Here is a 24,369-nt window from a genome sequence, read left to right on the forward strand (position 1 = left end):
GGTTGATATATCTCCACAGTATTCTGTGCTAGCTTATATTTGCAAAATGCTGAAGGCTTCATAGCCAGACAGATCACATTATTGCAGTTCAGCTCATAGGCACAAAGACATGAATATGTGAAAACAGATCATAACCTTCTACAACGGGACAGAGATATATAGCCATCCAGAGAAGAAAAACAGCTCATGTATCTTGGTAAATGAGATTTAGTAACAGTGAAGAATTACTTGATGCTTATGAGGAACTGAAAACCTATGCGTGTGAATCTTCACCAAAGAGGACTGAGCAATAACTGCAGCCTCTTTGAGAGACTCTCATGGACTGGTTCTGGGCTGTTCTGAGTACAGAATATTAACCTCAGTAAAACAGGTTTCAGTTTGGACTACTCTTTTCAAACTCAGTTAGAAAATCTGACAATGAGAAACTGCTGGTCAGAACACATCCAGAATGAATTTCTCAGTAGTAGTTAGATTTATCTGTACTTAAAAGGGAAGGAAGATTCCAGGCCTCAACCTGTCATTCAGAAATGATATAAATTGTTCACAACTTCATTTTGCAAGCTAGGGAAGATCAAGATTGAATTTACAATCCTTGAATCAGGATTTCAATTCAGAATTCAATTCCATCAAGGATTTATGGAGGATCAATGTCATAAACACCAGATATTTGAGTGTGCTGTTCACTGATGTGTATAGGTAAAGCACTAGACTTAAGACAGTGCTGAGCACTAATGAAATTCTTTCCCCTAGTTTTCAGAATTCCTAAGCCTGTATCTTCTAAAATTCTTTGCAAAACTTGTATTGCTTGTTTTTGATAGCTCTCTAACGTGAACGTAGTCTGGGCCAGATTTTTCAGTTACTAAGGCAGGAGAACAACATTTATTGATTTTAATGACTGAAGTCTCTAGAGGTCATCATCATCAGAAAAACCTTTTGATTACCTAATTTAGCTCTACTCTAACATAGAATACAAAAAATAATGAGCACCTAAATGTTACAATTGATTGTTATGAATATACATACATACGCAAAGGCAGGTTTGCTCAGAGCTGTAGCTGATTTATCGTTTCATTGATGTCAAAAGAATTATACCAAATGCATATCAGGCAAGGATCTGCCCCTTAAGATCTATGCTTATGAACTGTAAGTATTTTTTTAGAACATAACAATGGAATTGGTACGGAATAAAGCAGAGTTACAGACTCAGATCACTGCAGTGAAGGGAAAACATACAAAAAGGCTACAGGAAAGAAATGGATATTTCTACATTAACATTTTAAGTATAAATATTTAACTAGTCATAGCAATGTGTAAGCACATGGATATCTAGTATGTGGAATATATCTGTAAGTGCACTGGAAGAATATAGGTAAATTCACTTCTATAAGAGAGATTAGAAGAAATTACTATAGCATCACACCGGTAATATGGAGAGTTGGGCATACTGGAACACCCCAATCACAGGAAAAATTGTAGTATTTTTTGTTTTTACCATACAGCTTTCCTGAATAAATACTGATCATAGAATCCAGTTCTTTCATGGAGCATGGGGTACCATGGCACAGCATGATCCATGGTTCATAGATACCATGTGACAGAAACACAACCACTCTTCTGCACTAGAGCCTTTTAATAGTAGCCTTTGCAAAAGCTGTGGCCACATTACGGAATCATAAAGCACCTTATTAAAGAAGATGCAGATTCCTCATTGGAAAGTTTTGCTTGTTTGTGTGCTTTTGATGGCAAGATTTTATTAGCCCTAGATGGCAATTAAATCCAATTAATTCTGTCTAATTTTAAGTGTTGAATATGTAAAACCTTAACTATAAACATCATGAACTATAATATAGTTAGTATATGTGCTATATTCACCTTTATGTATACATACACATTTTCACAAACATTAAACGTATTTGCAAATACTTATTAACATTCTAACTATAAGAAGATGCTTTAACAGCAACTTTTTTTTTTTTTTTTTTGAGATCTACCATCACTAACTGCTGCAGCTTTAAACCCGCCTGTCCCTCTGCAAGCTGTACAACTTCACATTCCCTATTAAGTAAAGGCCTGCTAGACCACAAACTGTAAGTGTCACTTCATTCAGCAACTCTCTTCAGTTCGAAAACAACCAAAAATGTATTTTACACAGAACTTCTTATTTCACTACCTTTCCACATGAGACTCTCCAGTTATTTTAGATTTTGCAGTGCAGACTAAATATAGGTCTATCTTACCTTTCATGTGTTCCACATAGCAATATACATCATAAGTTTCATTAGGAAAACGGCGTCCGTATGTTCTGACTCCTTTCTTTCCCATTTTATCTCCAAAGCAGCCAATTCTTGGATGTCTAATTGGATATCTGAAAAGCAGCAAGATCATATTTGTTATTATRGTAAGTCAGCATTTCAAGTCTGTACAGGTGAAGCATATTAATTTTGGAAAACGCTGTGTAGAGGCCTTTTAAATGTCTCACCTAACAGTCTGGTCAGACAACCACCCAGCATCGCATTGTTCAAATCCATCTTCATAGGCTGCTTTCAGCTGTTCAGGGCTTGCTATGACAGCACCGTTGTCCAGACAAGTCTGCTGAGCTTGTGTAAAATTCAACGTATACCTGCTGGTTGCAGCACGATAATGAAACACGACACCTGAAAGGATAACAGATTCACATTACTGATACATCTTGGATCATTTTTGCAATCCTCATTATACTGTAACTTTACCGAGATACTGTTACAGACTGATATARYAAAAAAAGGAAAAGTCTTCAAGACATTCTGTCATATAAATGATGTCTACCTCTAGTGGCTGCTACCAGTAACTATACTTGGAGAAGTTATTTTCACTGTACACACAGAAAAAAWAAATAAATAAAAATAACCTGTATAAGCATTTCAATAGGTGCATTACAGTGAATTATAATCAAAAGGGAGGATGAATGATTAAATGCATCAACTATGTCAAATAGTCACTTGAATTCCTTCAACGCAAAGTGGTGTTCAGCTAACCGGACAGAAAGCAGGGTGTTTACACCAATAGTGCTGCCTGCCATTTTAGCTTAATGAATGAGCCTACATGACACATCCAGTTGCCAGTCTAACTGTGTGGCCAGAGGAGGCTAAGCACTTCCAGCCCTTGGAAAGAGGCGAATTAAAAAAATAGACTTTCTGACGCAGCCCGCTGCAGTAGCTGCACACACAAGTGCCAACAGTGAACTGGGATCTCTTCAGTGCACGAGGCCTGTCAGCCGCAGCGAGATAAATGGCCAAGGGGGACGCCAAAAGGTCTGTGCTTTTGATGAAAATCTGATCATCAGAGCCGGCCTCACATCTGTTTCTATGCATTCAAGGCTTACTACAAATATAACACTTATAAAAGATATGGCTGCCGGTCAACTTTTTATAACTGTGTTTTCCTACACACACTGGATATGATATAGACTGAACAAAACTTTTGTTCTGGTGCCTTTCTGGTTCTGGAAAGAATCTAGATCTTTTTGTAAAAGTTTCTTGAACGTATCAGCAGTTGGAGAGAGAAGGGCCAAGTGAAGGTGGTTTTGGTAAACATGGTTCTGTCAATGTGTCGCTTTCTGTTTGCTTGAATGTCCWTAACTCCAGCTGAATTCGACAACAGCTGCACACGCACAGTTAAAACAAACCAGAGGCAGTACCAACACGGAGGTGGCAGAAATCAGCTGCTCTTTTCGGCAGGATCACTTCTCTTCCTATTGTCAACGTCTTTTACAGGCCGGTGTCAAAAGGATGTCTCCTGATGATCTTTGAGCATTATTAGCATACTACCTCACTTATTTCACTCTAAATTCTGCAGAAACAGCAGCAATACTATAAACTATCTACTGCACAGAATGGCTACAAAGCAAGAAAAATAACATGAAGTGTTCCTTTATTCTGATAATTTGAYTGGAATATTTCATGATGAGGAAATAACGTACTCCAATGTATTTTTGAAAAATGGTGGCATTGTAGCAATAAATAATTTAACTACAACTTTTTTGAAAGACAGAAATAGTCTGATCATTTATCAGTAAGTAGTAATATGGTTAACTTGGTAAAACGTTGTTTCAAGAAGTTCCAACAGAGAGTAATTCAATGAAATTTTGCCATTTTACCAAAGGTATGATCAATGACCAATAAGCAGAAAATACACTCTTCTCTTCTTGTCATGTTTTTGCTAAGAAAGTTTCCCAAATGAAAGAGGAATACATTGCGTAAAACCTACAAACACACACACACAGTTAAGTCAAACCTCAATCATCAAATCCCAATTCCATCAAAACTACTGGCAGAGAAATAGGAAATGGAAGAGGAAATTCGGGGAATTCCAATATTTCATTATTTAATATGGATCCACACATCAGCCAGGCCACTTATTAGGACCCTATAGAGCATCAGCATCCCATAAACTGCAGTTTCAAAATGACTGACCCAATCCTTAACACACAATGTTTCTTCAGAGCAATGACAAGTTCAGRCAGCATCAAATGAACCCAAGTTAACAAGTGAAGAATATATCCTAAAACACCATGGCTCTGTTCATAATGTTAATGAATTATGTTAATAAATTAAGCATTCTCGGTCTCTGGAAGTCAATCATCAAAACTGTTAAACTGTTAGATTAGTTCGSTGCATTATTTGGCCCAGGCCCCTTAAACCCTTCCAAACAATTTCTGGGAAAACTTCAGGAGCAAGCAAAGACCAGGGACAATCCCCATGGGTCGTGTTCAAGGGGCCCATCCTCTTTTGGAAGGCAAAATAGTCTAACAGCATGGAYGAGGGCCATATCCTTCCAGCTGGCCTCAGTGCTGCAGAACTGTCTCAAGCACATTTCCTTATTAATATAAAATATCCATACTGGGAGAGACTGAGAGGGGATGGCAGAAAGACAGCTATACTAGCTCATACATTTCTGCAGTTTCACTGCTCTGTGGCATCCACTGTTACCTAATTAGGAAAAATTTGTAGACTCTTTGCACTAAGTTGTGTAAAAATGTATATAGAGAGACATGCAGATAGAGAGATATAGAGAGATATGCGCATAAAAGTAATTTTTTTTATATCCCAAAACACACAGTCCCTTATCACACTTCCATCATAGAGCACTCTATTATGATACAAAAAGAGTTAGACAGCAGCAACCAATTACTTTGTGGTTTTAACAGATAAAACAACAAAAATAAGAGGTTTAATAAAAAAGCTGCAGTACCAATTAMAATATTTATTTTAATATATTAAGTATTTACCATATTAGGTATTTAGTTATATCAGTTGACACTGTGGGCCAGTTACTTATTGATATAAATCACCATTGCTCCATTCAGTAGYGGAGTAGAAAATGAAAATACGATTTTAATTTTGACTTGCTTGATATTCTACACCCAGAAATAAGAAATGGGTAAGTGGATAAAACGTTTATTCTGAATATTAAGGACAAACCTATAAGAATACATGCAAAATGAACATCTGGCTTTACTGCTTTTTATTATGATGAGTAGGTACTAACATTTTAAAAACTTTTCTGTGTTTCTAAYATACAATATTTGACTCTGACTGTAACTCAGACTCCAAGCAGAAACTCACAAGTATGTGAAGTACTTTGTTCATTTGGTCTGCTATTCCAATCTTAATTAAAATGTATTTCATATGAATTTAGATTCATTGCTAGTAATAAATGTTTGAGGTTTTTTCCCCAGAACGCTAGACTGATGCAACATGATTTCATTTGGGATCAAAAGCATTGCTGCTTAGCGCAACCACAAAAAGGTTCATTAATTTAACAGGAGATGGGAACATATTTTTCTGAACTCATTTTTCAGAGCCACATGTTGCTTAAACATGTAAGTTTAATTCATTCTCAAGAAGTAACTATCTTTCACCTCTCATTTCTTCCCTTTTTGAAGCAGCCACTGCTTTTCTCAGTTGGCATATATCGGTAATCTCTGTGATATCTGAATAAGGCAAAACTAAAGAATTGTATCAATGTTGGTATCACCCCCAATTTAAAGTAGCTTTTGCAGTACTGAGAAAAAGCCTTTGGTCATTTGTAAATCCTGGAAAGGAACTTGGAGAATGCTTTGTTCTCCTCACCCTGATCCAAAAGGTAAACTTCACCTATTCTCAGAGTTTAAGGCTCTTCCATTTTCAGTGAGGAGCTAATGGACATAAAAGAGCCTCCAAGATGAATGGGAAGGAGGAGGTCAGTATGTATAAGCCTGTGCAGCAGCTGCAATAATTAGAAGACCCCCTGGGGCTAAGGAGATTAAAGTGCAGGACTTTCATTGTTTCAGTTAGACACAGAGAGAGGGGCAAAATCCATTGTCCGAGTTTTTGCACTTTAAAACAGTTGTAAAGGATTTTTTTTCCCCCTTTGTCTATTTGCTTGCTGAAAGAAAAGGCAAGAAAGAAGTTGTCCTAGGACAAATAAAGCAACTGGAAAACAGACTACAGCAGTATAACATTGTCACTGAACATCTGGCAAACAAAATAAGTATAATTACAGGAAGGAGTAGCAGTGACTGTAAGAAAGAGCACTCATAAGAAAGTAATTTGAGGTATCCAAAATTCACTGTCTAAATGACAGAATTCTGTCTCAGCAAGAATGTCTTCTGGTCAATTATCTGTGCGGTAAACTAATGAGAGAAAATGTAAAGTATTTCACTTWTAACAAGCTAGGACATAGTTACGTAAGAGACTGGTCCTATGGTTCCTCATCTTTGGGTTGCAACATTGCTTTTTTACTTGCCAGTGTGAGGCAAAACCTGGTGGAATTGCTAGAGAAGGGCACTGCAGCTAACAAATTACCATTCACTTTCACTAGTGAACTCATATGGCTGCAACATACACTCCTGGAGTCACATAAAGCCTGAATCTGGCAAGCTGTCTGATCCAGCAAAGGATATCTAATTGGCCTTTTCAAATAGCAAGCCAAGAGAAAAGACTAAGATTACGATGGCAGAGGTTGATACTCTGTTAATTTTTAGGTTCAAATGATAGTCTTGGTGGGATAGACCCTTCAAATATCCCCAATTTTTTTTTCCAAAGCTAATCAAGTTCCACATAAATTTGGCAATCCTCCTCGCCTTTAATGCATAAAACAATTTACATCACAAACGCACACCCAAATAGAGGCTATAGAACAGAACGCTGTATGAAAGGAAAAAATACCGCAGCATTTTTAGCTTCCTGCATGAATAATTCATTTGTATTCCTCATTCGAGGTTTTGCACCCATCTTCTGACCCCTGTTGTAGGCTTTGGCAACCTGAGGAGAACAAGCTGCATTGCATCAGCAGGAGCTTCACTGCCAAATGCCTCTGGGAACTTCTCAATGTGGAGAAAAAGTGCAGACCAACCACTTTGCTCTCATGCACCCATGAGGGCTTCCTGCTCTCCAGAGGCAGACACTGCTAAAACTAACTCTCATTTTGCTCCTCTGCATGGAGTTTTGGGGTTCTGAGCTGCACAGAACAACACTGATGTATGCAGGGGTACACAAGCTGCTTTGAACAAGCTGGTCCTGAGATGAGCAATTAATGCTGATCTCTACCTGTATTTTTCACAGGGCTGATTTACCAGACTGGAGGACTTTGCTCTTCTGAACACCCAGGCCCGATCCCCTGCCTTGTTATCTCTGCACAGCAATGTACTAGGCCACAGGCACAAGTGCTCAAGAAGGCTAAGGCAGTGCTAATTCATTTAAAAAAAATACGCCACATCCAGCAACTGCCCTCCACAGTTCCTCTGCAGGAGAACCCGTGCTGCAAGACTGATGCAGCTAGCAGAGCTCTCCACTTGCAAGTCCTCCAGGCTGGCACAAAACACCACCAGCCTGCATGTTAGCAAATGTTCTGCCAATCCCTGCACGAGGAAGACAGCAGCTTTCYTGGGGTATTTTTACTTCCCTGCTTCAGAGACGCACTGTGCATAAACCCTGGGTCTTTTTGACCCAGAAATAAACTCCTTTCTCCTTCTCTTTGATATGAGTTAACCATCATGCTCTTTCCTCCTCAGCTATGGAAGCAGGAGCCTCCTTAGATGAGGAATTCAAGACAGGAAAACACAAGTCTATAGATGTAACAGCCTTTTTTAATTTGTTAGCAAAGAAGCACAGAAGTGGAACATCAAGAAGTGGTAAGGGTTTAAGACAGATAATTCTAAAAGATTAAATAAAAACCATCTCTTCAAATGCCATACTTAAGAGATAATGAAGGAGAGTTCTGGCTTTAGAGAGAATAAATCAATTAAGTTGTCAACATACAATCTCTCAGGGCTAAGAGCACAATTGAGTGGCACTGTTCCCACATTGGAAACAATTCCCATTTATTGTCATTATAATGCCTGCAAGAAAGAAGAGTTTGCATAAAAACRAAAATGTGAATTACCATCTAAATCTGCTTCTCTAATTGCTGCTTCTTCCCATTAACTAGGTCAGTATTTTAAGCCTAGGATTTTCCTTACTTGCTTTCTCTTTTCTTACCTAATTTCTAAAAAGTCTCTCAGACTTGCAGCAAAAATCACATAAAAACTAACAAACCCATGAAAGCAGCAGTCTCCTAAAACACTAGAAAGAAAAGGTTAACACTATTACTAAAAAATATTCACTCACAAGAATGCAAAAATAAATAAAAGGCAAGAAAGCTGCAAGTATCCCACATGCCACTCTGATCCTTTTAAATCTGTAGACATTTCCAGGGAGGTTACCAAACATCAGCTTAAAGAAGTAGTTTATTCAGATTTTTCTTTTTGATTACATTTGATCATATATGTGATTTTTTTATTGYCCAACACTACAGCAGAACACAAAACAAGTTCATTAGATGTTCAGTCATGCTCCAGAATGAAGAGTACTGTTACTCTGCATTTTTAGGTGAGCTTTTTGCCAAGATGTCTTAAAACTATTCCATAAAAGTCAATTTTATTGGTTTCCACAGAGAGAGAATAAACAGGGATATAGAGAGATGTAGCAATACTTCCTTTTAAAATCTTTGTGGGAGCCATCTCATCCATGTTAGCTTTCCTAACAATTAGAAGTCTAAGCTAAACTAGTCATCCAAGGACTATGGAGAGGAATATGGACTTCCAGAGAGTTCATCTCACCCCAAACTTAAAGAGGAGTTGACTGGGGCAATAGCCTACATGTTGGACTTAGATTAGATATCCAACTTTCAATAGTTGAAGTTAAAATAAATCCCYCCTCCCCCCCGCTGGTTTCAGGGTTTCTGATTTCAAAGCTGGAGTTATAAGCCATAAGATCAATGTCATGAAATCATATTTGGTGAACTATTAGTGGGCAGCCAAATACTCAGGGGTGATCTTCAGAAGGCATTACCTGCCGGTAGTCAACCTCTACCTTGTATCCATACGCTTCTGCTGGTACACAGGTGAAAGCCCATAGCCCTGCAAAAAATGCTTGATATGCAAAGGAAGAGGCAGCTCAGATGTTTCTAATAGCGGTAGCTAATGAGAAGGAAGAGCCATTCCTCTAAGAATATGGAGGCTTGACAGTTTTAGATAACAATAGGAAGGTAATGACTAAGAATAAAGGAAAAAAAACTCCAAACATTCAAAAATTTAGGATGCTGAGGCTTGCTACCACAAAATGGTTTGAACTGTGGATTTAATAACACTGATAACAAAAAGATTCTGAAGAAAAAACCTAAAAYGCTATAGAAAGATAAAATTACCGAAGCTGACAAAGGAAGGGTAGTTCCTGAGAAAAGGGGAAGATTTCRGAGCAAAGTATAGAGATGACAGGGAAGACTACACCTCAAAAGGAAAAATAAATATGAATGAGGCATTTTGCATAATTCACTTGTTGTAAGAGGTCCAAGCATATAACACTCTAAGACTATTAGCTCTACTTTGAGCATAACATTTTCCTGTTCATGAAGTCAATGTAGTTATAATTGCAGTCAGGGTGTATGGAAAGCATTCCCTACAATTAGCAGCAGAAAAGGAGGTGTCTAGTGTGATGAAAGTGCCGCTCTGCAGTCGGCTGCAGACCTGTCGGCACTGTCTCATCTCCCGCCTCAGGGACAATTCCGTGGTTACAGTTAACTAGCAAGAACATCTGGCCACCCTGAAACTTCCTGTGTGGACTCAAATTAAGTGTTGCACACTTCTCTGCTACACTTTCACCAGCTGTAGAACGAAAATAGTAGTACGGGTGGTAGGTTCAGTTCAATCTAACCTCATTGGTCTGCGATGAGCTGTACAAAACACCTGATAACCATTAGCTGTTGCTAACGGGCACCTTCCCATTTTATTTGGGGATTAACTAAGGCAGACAACCCAGAGCAAAYAACATGTCTACCTGCAGTACCAAAGAGACTAGACTAAATGACCCAGGATGTCCTTCTAATCCTACACTGATCAGATCAGATCCTCAGGACAGTGTGCAAGACTGAGTTAGCCCAGCCTCACGTCAGCTCTTACATGCCTAGTATTCAGACACAGCCTTAGGTGGGAACAGTTTAAACCAAGTTAAAAATCAAACAATTCAAACCAACCACAGGCTAGTAATGCACACAGGTGAGCACTGTTCAGGTGATACAAGATGATATGTTAAACTACAGTATCTTGATGGTGTATGTGAGCTCCTAACAAACTGAATTAATATAAGCTGCTACAGATCATTTGAATACTAGGCATAAATTGTATACATAGCCAAAACAAAGAAAAACACTCAGAATTCTAGCAAAGTTTCCAAATTCTCAAAGAGGAGCTGACTGCTCTTTAAATAGATTTTATCTGTCAAGAAGGACTTAATAGAAATATGTAACAAGAAAGACAACAAGGATGCTTAAATATTTGTCTCCTTGCAAATAATAACTAACTAAACAAGGACTCCAGCTATGGATATTAAAAAATTTACATGCTTTCAAAAAGCAAGTACCGGAAAAAAAAATCTTTGCAGGGTATATAACAAAACTACTCCCTCTATCTCAGGAAGACCACGGGCTGTAAATCTGACAGTAAGAGATCATACAGGGGAAAACAGTTACATTTGCTCTTCCCTGTCAGCTATCTCTCCTTTATCAGAATAGAATTCGGGGATATTTTCATCTGAAATGGTACAGACATTCTCTAGGGTTTGAGTTTGTTCTAAGCCTAATTTGTGAGGAGCATAAATTATGCAATGATTACATTAAATGACTGTAGAATAGGAAATATGCTATCTTCTACTCAGACTCTCACCTAAATAATCATATGGCGATGTACGATTTGATGCTGTGGCATCCTGAATCAAAACATTGGAGAACAGGTTCCTAGTGGTTAAAGAAGGTGGCTTTGCATATACATCCCATTTAATGATAAAACTAATACTATCCTGTTGCTTAATAACATACAAATCAGACTCTTTTGAACTTCAGAAGTTTATTTTTTCATCTAAAAAGTGTGAATTAACTAGATATTCACATGCAAACTATCAAATTTGTAACCATGTTTGTGATACCTACACAGACAAACTAGATGCACAATTATATGCATCTTTTTGTGAGCAATCTTGGTCTTCTGAGGTTTAGAAAAAAGAAATCAAGTCTCAAATATTTTACTATTTATTTTCAATGTCTGATATCAACTGTTCATTTTGTAAAGCTTAACTTGGAAAAAAATTATATTCTACAGGGAGAATTCATTTTTCAAAATCACATTTTGCACTGCAAGTTGCATCACTAGCAAGTTGTTCATCTGATACACACTGGGTTCAGTGAGGGCTTTTATTCCTAACAAACCCAGATGAAAGGTAAGAAACGGCAACTATGTTTTTCTTTTTTTTTCTTATTCAGGTAAGCTCTCTCAGTTGTGTTAACTTACTTGTAACAAGTTCAATGGGGAAAAAAAAAAAAAGAAAGAAAGAAAAAACAGCACAGCTATCTAAACTTACCCAACTAGCTTCATTGATGCTGGAGTGTGTTTTTTGTTTGAAAGTCATTATTTGAGGCAGTGTCCAAACAAATGGAAAAATTTAGAAACATATAGGACTCAAATCTTGCATTGATTTAAAAAAAGAAAAAAAAATAAAACAGCAAACAAAACCCAGAAAGTAATCATAATAATAAAAGCAAAAAATTCACCTACTTCAGCAGAACTATACAGATTTATGCCAGATGAGACTTGAACTAGAGTTTATTTGGCCATTTCTAACAAATTTATTAAATTTGACTCAGTTCAACACACGTAAGGGTGTTGGCACTTAAAGAATAGCGGCAAACAATGGTTACAAGTGACTTTGACCATGTGCTTTACAAAATCTTTATCTTCCACTATCTGAAAGGTAACATATGCATTCTGTATAAGGAAAAGGCATGTTGCTTTCTGAAATATCAATAACATTTCTTTCTACATCTGAATTGCCTTTACACAGGGAATTTTGCAAAAGCTTCCTATCTTAAATGAAAGGATTCTGCTTCACTTTAGGTTCAGGACAACAATCAAGTTACTGCAGCATCAGCCGAGACAGAATAACCTCTTTTTCTACATGCTTTTAATCTACCGCAAAGCAAAGTAAAACACGACCATTTAGACCTCAGAGAAAGCGTGCTACAAGAATGCATTTCACTCTCCATTTGTGATGAGCTTAAAGTTTGCGCATGCTCAGCTACTGCCCTTCAGCTAAAACTTGGCACTTGTTATATTGGAGTAATGAAATCAGTTATCTGATTTCTTGTACCAGCAAAACTGGTATTGCTCTTACCAGCACTTCCCAGGGCTCCCACACGAGCACCTACATCAGCTCCACTTAGCTCAGAAGAGCTGACCAAAACACAGTGCTGAACTATGTTAACTGCCAACTTTGAAGTTAACACTTTCAGTATGAAAAGAAGATTCTCCAATACTGCGGTAAGGACAGTCAGTGAGGAACGTACACGAAGTAAGTACAAAAGATCATATTTCTCCTTAGGCAGTTGTTACTACTTTAGGCTGCAGATTCAAAAAGACAGCATAATGAAAACTGATTGGATTTGGGACCAACTTTTTACTTTAATAAAAGCTGAAATCACATAGAATCCAGAAATCTGTAATGAAATGAGGGCACAAATATTGAGAGGCAATAATATTCATATGAAAATTTTGAGCCTAATAAATGACATTTGTTTACTTATTAGAGAAAATAAAAAAAATGAGTACACAATTGAGAACTTAGCAACGCTATTTTGATTTAGATCAAGATCTGGCCTTTTCCTAAATTTTGACATTAGAGTAACCATAAGAAACAGCCATTGCAGAAAGGTGCGTGAAACTTTCTTTTAATTAAAAAAAAGAAAAGAAAAAAAAGAACCGTGAATCTCATATAGTATTTTGTAACATCATTAACTATACAAGCTGAAGTATTGGAATAAATCATCAGATATTTTATTGCAGTAAATGTCTGCTGCTCCTGGATATAGACAGGCAGTCAGGGGAGCAATTTAAAATGAATAAGGAATGCTAGATACATTAGTTACTGAAAAAATAATGTTCAAAACAGAATTTCTTCTGCTTTTGCCAATAGGAATAAGCAGCCTGTGAAGTTATACAGACATTAATAGTTATGTTGATTTATTGTATTTCCAATTTAAGACCACACCTCCAAAATCTTTCATTGAATCAATGCCAAAAGACTGCTAAAGTTGTATTAGACATATTGGAAGAACAATGCAGTATTAAGCGTATGAAAAATCTTAGCCAAAGCCATGACTTCCAGCAGCCGATACTAATGTTTGTTTTGGGATTTAGTCATTGGAATAAATTCTCACGAAACTTTCAAAAAACACCTAAGTGCAAAGGAGCACATGGCAAAGCGTGCAAGCTAATGTTCATGCAAGCTGGTACATCCACTTAGCACAACATTGCCCCAAGCACACAGAAAAATTTGTGTCCAAAATTTGCATTAACATGGCACAGTGCCTGGGCTAGTATGTCCTGCCTTTCAGTGCAATTTATTAGCTCAGGCTCAGTGCCACACTGACAGGGCTATACAGCACTGGGCTCTGGAGCAGTCTCTGCCCTGTACTTATTGTGCTGCATAAGAATGCTCTTAGGAGCAAAACACATAGACCAGGTGCTCCTTTGTCACTTACACGTGTTTGAAAGTCCTGTCGGTTATATTCCTTTACATGGACACTTCTTCCCCTCAAAGTTTTGGATGCTGTTTCCTTGGTATTTGAAAGCTAGCTCTTAGTSCTGGATCTTCCATGTCAGAGGACATCAGCAGTTATCTCCCTTCTTGGTTTCCTGCAGTTTCAGCCAGATAGATTTYCTCCTAACTATCCAAACTTTATAACTGGGAAAAAAGGAAATTCTTCCTTTGTGTTTGATGTTTCTGTCATAAAAAGAGTGGTTCTCAGTTTAGTTATTTTTTGCATGCCCAGTGGCAAGATAGGCCAACTAGAGCTCCAGTGACAAGGCGGTTCCTTCTTCTCATCCTACATAAACAATTAAAAAGAAATTGCTTCTGCCTGCCAAGTCTATCTTCTTGTAAAGACACTTGTAAAGACATTTTCAGACACATTATATTATTACACTATGCACCATGGCTCAAAAGGGCTGGTTTTGGAAAACTTTAGAGATTTCTCCTAAAAAAAGATTGTAAAAGCAGGAGCTCATCTTGCAAAGGATATGAAATTAAACAAAGTATCAAACTACTTCAAGAACAAACAAATAACATTTGTTCTGAGGATCAGGAGTAGCCTCTGAAAAAGTAAAAAGGAGAAATAGGGAAACTGCAGACCAGAAAAGATTCTTAAGAATAAACAAAAGAAAAGAAGAGAACTGGAAGAGTCAACAGTTAAGGAAGAACTTTTTTGCCAAAGACGCTCCTTTAAATGTCTTCTAGTTATATGGCAATTACTAGCTTTTACGGTTTTAACTGGAATCACTGCTGACAATAAATAAAACAAATCCTTACCATCAACAGCCAACGACACAATGCCTTGTGTGTCTTCAACTCCGTACATAACGTCACAGCGGTACACCCCTGCATCACTCGCACGCAGCTTAGAGAAAGTCAGCGAAGCATCGCCGGTCTCCTCTGAGTGGGTTGGAACAGACACTCTGTCTTTGTAGTTCTGGCCTATTTTGATGTTCCCATTTTGGGCCACCAGGACCGTGGTTTCTTTTGCATCTTTTCCGTTTTTATCCAGTTCAACCTTTGACCATTTGATTCGAAGATATTCAGCTGCATAGCTGGAGGCTATAGTGGGTGTAGTTGAAAAGAAGCATGGCAGGACTGAAGTTCCAGAGAGAGATCCCTTTACCAGGGCTTTTTTTTCTGCTTTTACTAGAAGAAAGGAGGGGGGGAGAGGGGAGAAAGGAGAAATCACATTAGTGCACCAGGAAAACAGGAAAAGAGAAATCACATCATTGTTATTTCATCTTTATTCAYAGTCATTGAAGATCTGAATCTCATGGTCCTTAGCTGATTCATACMCAGATTGATCAGTACAATCTAAAAAGAGAACATGCTCCAATATCCTGGGCCCTTGATTAAGCCCAAAGGCTCTAATTTTGCCTCCACCCCTTTCCTATCTGGCCAAATTAATTCACTGCTCTGACTTATTTTCTCCATTTGTTATAGCCACAAAGTTATTGAGCTCCTTTGCGAACTATTCTGATATTTTCAGCTGACAGCTGAACCGCAAGAGCTATGTTTTGTTACTTCACAGAAGCGAAACCGCTCTCAGTGAAGGACGGCGAGTTGCCGCACGTTTACTGCTGGCCAGCAGCGTGCACGCAGAGGAGCTCCTGCAGAGTCGCTGGCACGCCCTACGTTCACACTCTGCCTTACCTTACTTGCCTGTTTATGCATTCACATCCTAAAAGTAAAACATCACCTATAACTTTGCATAGATTACATCCCCTACTCCATTATTCTTTCAAGGGCTAACTCTCTTTATTTCGTATATGCTGAAACAAAAGTCTTTCCAATCAGATTCTAACCAGTCATTCTTTTAAAATTATTTCCTTGCAGCCACAGAGCCTTTAACATACTGCAGAAATAAAGTATTTTAGGATGTTAAAACAAAGAAGGAAATAAAGYGTACAGAAAGTCCCTACTTGACTCAAATTTGATATGATAGGACCTTTATCAATTTTACGACATCGCCAGCTGCAAACACTTTACAGCGAAATGCTTCCATCTGACAATATCCTGAGGGGAAAGTTGACTACTGTTCATCCAACCTCCACAAAGCAAATGTCTGAAAAAAGGATTTCTGTTAGACACTATTATATAGCAGCTTTCAATCTTAACATTAAGTATGGTACAATTACATATATACGTAGATACACACACACACACATATATCTCTTTAATCTTTCATTGTCCTGCACTCAAACACTTTTGAAAGGCTGAAAATTCTGATCATTAATTTGAAGCAAGCTAGGATTCATAAAGTTTAGGAATACAGTATCTTTAAATAARTACTGACCACAGTGATGCGTGAAATAAGAGATATCACCACAAGAATATTATCTCTCTGTCCATCTATCATCAAAAATATCAYCTCTGCATATACAGTGGAGATTTTGAAAGAAAAAAATGAGGATGAAAAATAGGAAAAAAAATGCTTAAGTTGATTATTTTTAATCGGAGATAGAGACTTTTATACGGCATAAAATACTAATAGTATTACCTTCAAATGATTCAATAGAAGAATAATCAGCTTGATATCCATACTTTTCAATACTAGAGAAAATAACTAGAAAAATGAAAGAATTGGACTGAGCAAGGAAGAGTCAGAATTTGGAACAGAAGTGYTCAGGTTACTTCCATTCATACCTAACTCAGGTCTAGCAAGAACCTACTTGTAAGATCAGAAAGATAAAGCCAGGCCCAATAAGAGAATTGAAGGCTGGAGAACTCCTAAGGCTTACAGACAAGYCAGTAGAAGTTTTTAAAGACTAGCTCAAAAGTTCTGATGGTATATATTTCTTAAAAAGAAGTAATGGATACCACCTGTAAGGAAATACAGATTGTCTCCCTAGAATCAATTGATTGCTATAAACTAGGAAGGACTGGCTTTATAAGTAGGAAAATAAAAGTAGCTCTTATATCACAAATAACTTTTTGCAACTTCAGTGAATAACAGTGCAGTAGAACTAAAGAAAAAAATGAAGGCTCAGTCCTATCAGTTGTGATGGAATTACTGCCAAATTGCACAGGTGGGAGATTAAAATCAGTCTCAAAATATTTACTATTTATCATGATCTCTTGTCATTTAGATATGTAACAGGAACTTCTTAGATGAAAAATGACCTACTCAATTATCCCAGCCAACAGAATTTTAATAACTTTTAGAGATCTCTTTCTGGTTGCAAGTGATCTGGAATATCAGTATTGAACCTTGAGGAAATTTCCTCCCTTAAAAATTTGTGTCTTCACATTCAGTAGACAGAAAGCTTTTGGCAGCAAACACAAATCATCATGATACGCAAACTAGATCTATCATAAATTGGGCTGTATCCCAGAATAAGGAAGACTGTGTAGCTACAAATACATCTGTCTAACTGTAGAAAGTATTATAAAGCACTTTATAAAAGCACTCTCTGTTTTGACTTGCAGATGGACAAGAGGAAGAGAAAGAATACAAGCTTGTAATTGAAGCACTGGATTAAGTGAAGTTCCTGTACTGTTCCAAAAAACAGGACCTCCTGCAGCAATCCAAGCTAGTCAGYCAAGCAGAATTTACTGGCCAATGCAGAAAGCATCAATCTCTTCTCATATACATATATGTACCCCTTTTATCCCTTCTACATTTTACCTCAGGCTCACACTCTATATTATGTCTTTTTTTCAGCTACTATTCATGGAATGTATAAATTATTCTTTAGATGGGACATGGCCAGCAAAATAGAAACAAGCCATCAAGCAACAAAATGTTTTGTAACTCTTTGTAAATTTGAACACAAGCCGAGACGGGAAGGTATTTGCCATTTTATTAGAACAGAAATTCTCTACTATTGAACATTCTTTAATCCCATCTCTTCACTCAGCCATGTAGGACCTAAAATATTAGTAACATCATGCACCTTAAAAAGACAGGGACAGTTTTTTGAAGTGACTAAACTTCCTGATGACAAATAGATGAATAAGCATTTTTTCTGTTGGTAATTAATACATACAGCTCTTAAGCACAAATAATACATTAGGGAAAATATGTAGAAAATAAAGAAAGAAAATACACAGCTAAGTTCAAATCACCTGGGCACCTACTGCACATCCCAGCAAAGTCAATGAGAGTTTTGCATGAGGCGAGACCACAGGGTTGGGCCCAGAGCAGCACAAAACAGTCAAATTACGGCAGACTCACTAGATGTTGTGCCTCAGCAGTTATTCTTTTGTGTCTTTCTCAATTTAAATATTAAATATCTCAGATATCAGAATGAGTAATGAGAAAAGGCAGAATGAAAACTTTTTCCATGTGACATCCTGATGGAAAAAAGGCCTGTAATGTCTCAGTTACTGGGTAGGACTTCCATACAACTTGTTCCTGCCTCATCTTCCCCAAAGACAAAGCTGAGGTCATGCGTTTGTATCAGTTTATCGAGGGGGTGACGGTATGTGGAACTGAGGGAACACTGAGGGATGCGACACATGCCAATGCTGTATGCAAAGGCTGGGTAGGCTCCAGCTGCCGCCAAAAGCCTTTTCCCATCATATGCCCCGACATCCTGGAGGCATTCCCTACCAGATCACCTAACCAAATGCTGCAATAGGTTTGGGCTGYGTTGTTAAGAAAGGAACATTCTTAAAAGCAGGTAGCTCAGCAAGCTGTAAATCTGCACCCAGATCTCTTGGAGTTCTTTGGCAGGGTTTCCTCTCTCTACTTTGAGTAAAGACAGTTTGCTTTACTCAAGGTAGAGAGAGGGAAAAAAAAAAAAAAAAAAAAGTCTCGTTTCTCCCCTCCATCCCTTTTTTGTTAGCAAAACCGCCTTAGGTCCTCCCAGTCTACCATCTGGGTTATAAAAATCAGCTCATCTTAGCAACAAAGTATGGCTTGACATCTTTCTTCTGAAGCTGAACAAAAAAATATAAGCATACTTCTTGCTCAAAAGCAAGGTCTCTTTCCCTGGAATTCTTTGTGTAAGTGTGTACATATACATATATGTATGTTTATGTGCGCACACACACACACACACCTTTTTTTTTTTTTTTTTTTTGCTGTAAAAGTTAAAAACTTCTTAAAATAGAAATCAAAAAAAAAAAAAAAGACAGAACTTTGCAGTGTTACATTACACTAACCATAACCACAACATCAGTTTTTGTAATGGACAAAAAGTCTGCATCCAAAAAAGAAAAAAATTGCCCTAGATGAGGTAACATGGTTTAGAAAAACTATTTTGCTATATAATTAATCTTAACTGAACAGAATGCTGTTACTGAATAAGCAGACAAAAACATACATTTAAAGAGTAAAAGATTCTAATTTTTAAGCCAAATTTGTGAGATAAGAATATTTAAATCTCCTTTTTGAGTTCAACAGCCTACCTACATATATGCTACAGAGACCCACCTGTCAGAAGTCAGAGAAAGTATCAATGAAACTTGTGCGTTCTGTGAACGTGACTACTAAAACTGAACTTGAGATGTCTGTTCATTAACCCTAAATCTTTCAAYGGGAATACTAAAAATAATCAAAATTAATGTATTGCTTGCACAAACTTGTATAGGGCTATGACAGTGGAGATAACTGACTGATACCCAGCAAAAAACCCTCACTGAGTTGCCTACCAGGCAATTTCTCTGAGCAAGCAGAGTAACTGAAGAAGATAAAAAGTAAAGAATAAATTAGTTTTGCACTCTGCAAGTAAATCACAGAAAGTCAGGCAAAAGTAAATTCCAGCTGCAGAACTCAATGTAGCATGTATACAGATACACATACATGCAAACGTCATATGCATTGCCCGTATGTATTTTATGTCACATATGCAACAACAACAGATAAACTAGTGTTTATATAGAGATATGTATGTATATGCACACACTCCTTAGAAATATATCATATACTGCAGTTTAGGGGATTTGGACTCTTTTCTGGATTACAAGGCTTTCATGACATGGCAAATAGTTACTTAAAAGGTAAATGCCATTACTGAGCACAATCACCAGATCCRGCTTGTAAACTACAATATCCTAACATCAGCTAGTTTGAAACGACTAAATGTCAAGATAGCAATAGGTGTAAGCCTTATTCATTAACTTCTGTCATTAATCCTTCATGTATACCAGAGCACACAGCGCAGGTCCTGTGAAGGGGAGCTCCTGTGACCCCAGAAGCTTACACACTATTTCCTGCTGCTCTCCTGACAAATACATCTCCTGGGAATTTAAAGTCTTAAAGAAGTCATACAAGACCATTCTCTACTTGCTTTCAGAGAAAAATACTTATGTTGCTGCATAAAATCTAATGAGTGCATCATGCAAATATGTTAGGTATTTATGAATGTGACCATTCTCAAAGATGAGTTGTTTCATGCTTATAACTTTGTGTTCTAAATAAAGCTAAAGTTTTGTTATGACTATTATTAGACTCTTGAATTCCAGGATTTACACTTAAAAAAAATGAAATAAAATAAAAAAGGAAGGGGCAACTCAATTGAAATATCCAAATAAAGCCTTTTGGGGAACTTGGCAGAGAAAAGGAGTTGCTTGGGAAGATGTTATGGTAAGCTGTTGAATAAACTAAGCAGCTAGAATAATGCCAAAATTAAACCTTAAACTGAATGACAGATGATTAGAGACCAGTACAGTGGCAGACAGAAAAATAGGTTAGTCTCCAAATACTACGGATGCTTAGAAAGTTTTCAGCACAGCATTTTCCCAGAAGAAAATGTCAGCTCAACAAAGCTCAACTTTTTTTAAAATATATAAGTGTCATTTTTGACAAATTTCCCATATGACTCTTGAAAAGAAAGATTTTAAATTTTCAGAATAATTTTGCCTGAAAGCTTTTGAAAGGAAATATTGCTATGCATCATATTCAAGGGACTATTTAAATAGAATGTGTGGAGTGACCCAATCCATTTGGGGAATGGAGATGTGGAAATTTGTGTTTCATGAAAGATTTCAAGGCTTCAGCTTTGTATTCCAATTCAGAATTTAAAAAGAAAAAAAAATGAAGCTGCACAAATCCCTGTCTACTATTCTAGACACAAAGACAGGGATTTTTTTTTTAAGCTAAAGAAACCAGATGTATTAGAAAGGTTTGCCAGTGATCTTGTAATATCCATACTCAGAAACAGTAATACATGAATTAGCTGACATTTCTCAAAGTAAAAGGATATGAATCAATCCTATAGAATCTATATATTCTAAAAAATATTTTATGATCATTGTTCTCTTCACTATGACCATGCTTTGGATACATTTAAGAATCTCTGACAAAAGTACAGCCCTGACTTTGAAAATAAAAGCCGCAATGTCCACAGCGTACTTCTAGGAGCAGAAGGCTCTTTCTACATTCCTTCCCAAATGTTCAGGCAAATAAGGACTACTCAGAACCTCGACTACTACTTTTGAGAACCTCTRACCAGGATGCTCATACAGAACTTGTCTATATACTAAAAATTCCACTCTGGAGACCACACGAGTCATTTTAGAGGTGATGAAAGGCAGAGTAAATCAGGGGATATCTGAAGGTGCAGRCTCACATTCTACCACTACAAGGCTCGGTCTTACTTTTCCCTGCTTCCAGTGATGAGTTCCCAATCCCCTAATTCTGCTAGMATCAGCATTTGTGCAAAGCAGAAAGTCAGATCAAAGATCTTATCCAGCTAAAAACTGACCTTTAACAAATGTAATAGATTATCTTTCAGATAATGGACATGGGGCTATACCCTAAGTAAACAGGAGATTTTAAACAGGTCAAAACAGAAATGTCAAGTTTAAATTTCTTTTCCGATTCCTTTTCCTTGTTTATTCCATTTCCCTGCACTTCTCYATCCCAAAGCTGCTTTTCAGGTAAAATCTTATCTTTCTACCTTTCCTCAAGTGAATGACATAAAACTATTTGCTCCATTCTGAAGTTAACTAATTATAGTTAGCTATTCATTTTATCCTCACTTACTATATCTTAAAATAGACATTTCTAYCTTAAAGAAAGCTATAACTCATGAAGTAAAAAAATTTTAAGTTCACCACATAGACTTTGCAATCCAAGACCTCTTCTCATAAACACTTCCTAGAATTTTATTCTAGAACATACAGAATTACTCAGAATGCTTCATATGAACAACATAGTAAATTAACATYTAATAACCAAATCAGTCTCAGCCCTCTGCGAATAAAAGAACAGAGGCTCAGGTTTTGTCCCCGGCCGTCTCCCTGAGGCTTTGAATCTGTTGTCTCTGAGGACAGTTGTAGTCTTCCTGGCCTGTTGTTAYTTAATGAAGAACGGAAAAACAAAACTAGCTTTAAGGAAGAAGCAACAGCAGAAAACAGTAAAACATGGTGCTCCCAACCTGCTCCAGGAAGAAAAATTACATTTTTTTTTAGTTGACTCTGCTAAGCACAAGAATCTTTTATCTTAAAGCACTATCTAAGGGYTTTGCTAGAGCCAATGGACAAGTTGGCAATAAATAAATAAATAAATAAAGTACGTTTGATTTTTCCAGGACTAATATCAGTTTGATAAGGACAGAATAGGAAAGAAAAAGAGAATAGAACAGAAAAAAGAACTACTCTTGTCTTGCTTTGAGGCTTGCTGTTATCATAACTTTGTGAGTCTGCAGTAGCTTCCTTWCTGAAGGCTTGAATCAAGCTTTCAAATAACCATGACAACCACACATGAATATATATTTCAGTGTTATCATGTAGTCACCATGAGAAGTAATAAAGACTCCTCCTTATCACATAAACCGAACACCTGCATCTGCCTTAATGCACCCCTGCTCCAGACCCAACAGCCTTGAACCTGCCTCTTCTCAATACCTTAAAGGCCRCTCAAATCACACAAGTCAGCTAATAACAGCCCCCCATCAACAAGGGGGCTGACACCGTGCCCACTCCAGATGCATGCCCCAACTGCTCCTCACTAGCTAACAGCAAAGAAGAAACTGGGGCTACTGGTTTATTCTCTGCCCTTCTTACATGCAACCTCTTACCCTGAATACAGAAAGTAGGAACTGTAGAAGAGTGTATGTCCTATAAATCCAAAATGGTGCTGTGGCATGATATACATGAGTATATGCTTTGGRGTCTGACCGCGAGGTGCAAGGGACCAGTATTCCTGTAGTCTAGAGATGCCCCAATTTCATGCACTGCTTCTGCAGCCTGGCTAGCTCAGTSCCAGGAGCCTGCTCTTGCTCTCAAGTGCCATGCTGCAGGCACTGCTCCCTGCCCCCTCCACAGTGCCAGGCTGAAGCTCCCGTGGAAGGTGTCTGTCCTCCCCTACAGTTAGCCCTTCTGGCTGCCCTCTCCTCATCTGTTGCAGGGGAACTCCCCTCCAGACCATGCAGATGAAAGTACGAGACATGTCTGACCCACAGGTCAAGCACTTCACAAGCACGGGTTGCAGAATTAAAATCCTATTCTTGAAAATTTGGAGAAGAGAATCTGGTTTACTTTACATAACGTAAAGCACTATAGCACTTTATTTAACTTACAGTGGCACTTAAAACCTCATGAGACATCAGATGGGCATATACGAATGTTAGGGAGAAACATCCCCATCACAGAATCTTAAAGGACCCTGGTTCAAGCCTGGGCTTCAGCAAGGGGGTCCTAGTTGCTGCAACCCTGTCTAACATGCTCTAGGTGATCTTGCTTGAGCAGGGGGGGAGGGAGGGGGTTGGACTACAGGATCTCCAGAGGTCCCTTCCAACCTTATCAGTTCTATGACTATACATACATATATATATATATATATGTATATAGTGGAACTGTAGGTTTGTTATATAACATAGAAGTGAAGCTGGATACACAATACTGCAGGAAATAGTAGGATACACTCTACAAATTGGACCATTATGCCTTTCACTGTCAATAAAATGAATTATAATAAATAGTTCTGTGTACGATAGACTTACCTTTAGGTAGCATATATGTTACAACTAATGTAGAGCACATCCATAAGATACTTTTTATATTTAATAACATCTTGACCTACAGATAAAGAAAAAAAAAGTTAGTCAGAAGCATTCCACTGTGTCCTTGTCAAGTGCTATAACTCWGTACATCAATATACGTCATTGATATTAGAAGCAATTCATGATCCTTTCCGTCTGCAAACATGCTGCCCACGGACCTCCTGTTTTCAAGATTTCTCCATATATTTTATGATGGAGATTTATTAATAATGACAATTTGGCCATATTTAGTACAGATTCATAATGAACTTCACATTACTGATTCTGAAGTGATAGTC

General features: G+C 37.6%; 1 protein-coding gene across 3 annotated transcripts in view; it reads right to left on the reverse strand.

Annotated features, from left to right (window-relative positions):
• The window catches only part of VCAN (versican), a 112,387-nt gene that overhangs the window by 78,695 nt on the left and 9,323 nt on the right, over positions 1–24,369 (reverse strand). For all 3 annotated transcript variants that reach the window (XM_085316824.1, XM_085316834.1, XM_085316842.1), the window contains 4 exons: positions 24,032–24,107; positions 14,913–15,284; positions 2,480–2,654; positions 2,238–2,365 (listed from right to left, as the gene is read on the reverse strand). In XM_085316824.1, coding sequence (XP_085172950.1) covers positions 2,238–2,365; positions 2,480–2,654; positions 14,913–15,284; positions 24,032–24,101 — 745 coding nt within the window. In that variant the 5' untranslated portion in view covers positions 24,102–24,107. Of the gene's footprint in view, positions 1–2,237; positions 2,366–2,479; positions 2,655–14,912; positions 15,285–24,031; positions 24,108–24,369 lie in introns of those variants that run through there.

Source organism: Rhea americana, unplaced genomic scaffold (assembly GCF_003343005.1).
Source record: "Rhea americana isolate MKP2758 unplaced genomic scaffold, rheAme1 scaffold_114, whole genome shotgun sequence".
In the NCBI taxonomy this organism is placed as follows: Eukaryota; Metazoa; Chordata; class Aves; order Rheiformes; family Rheidae; genus Rhea; species Rhea americana.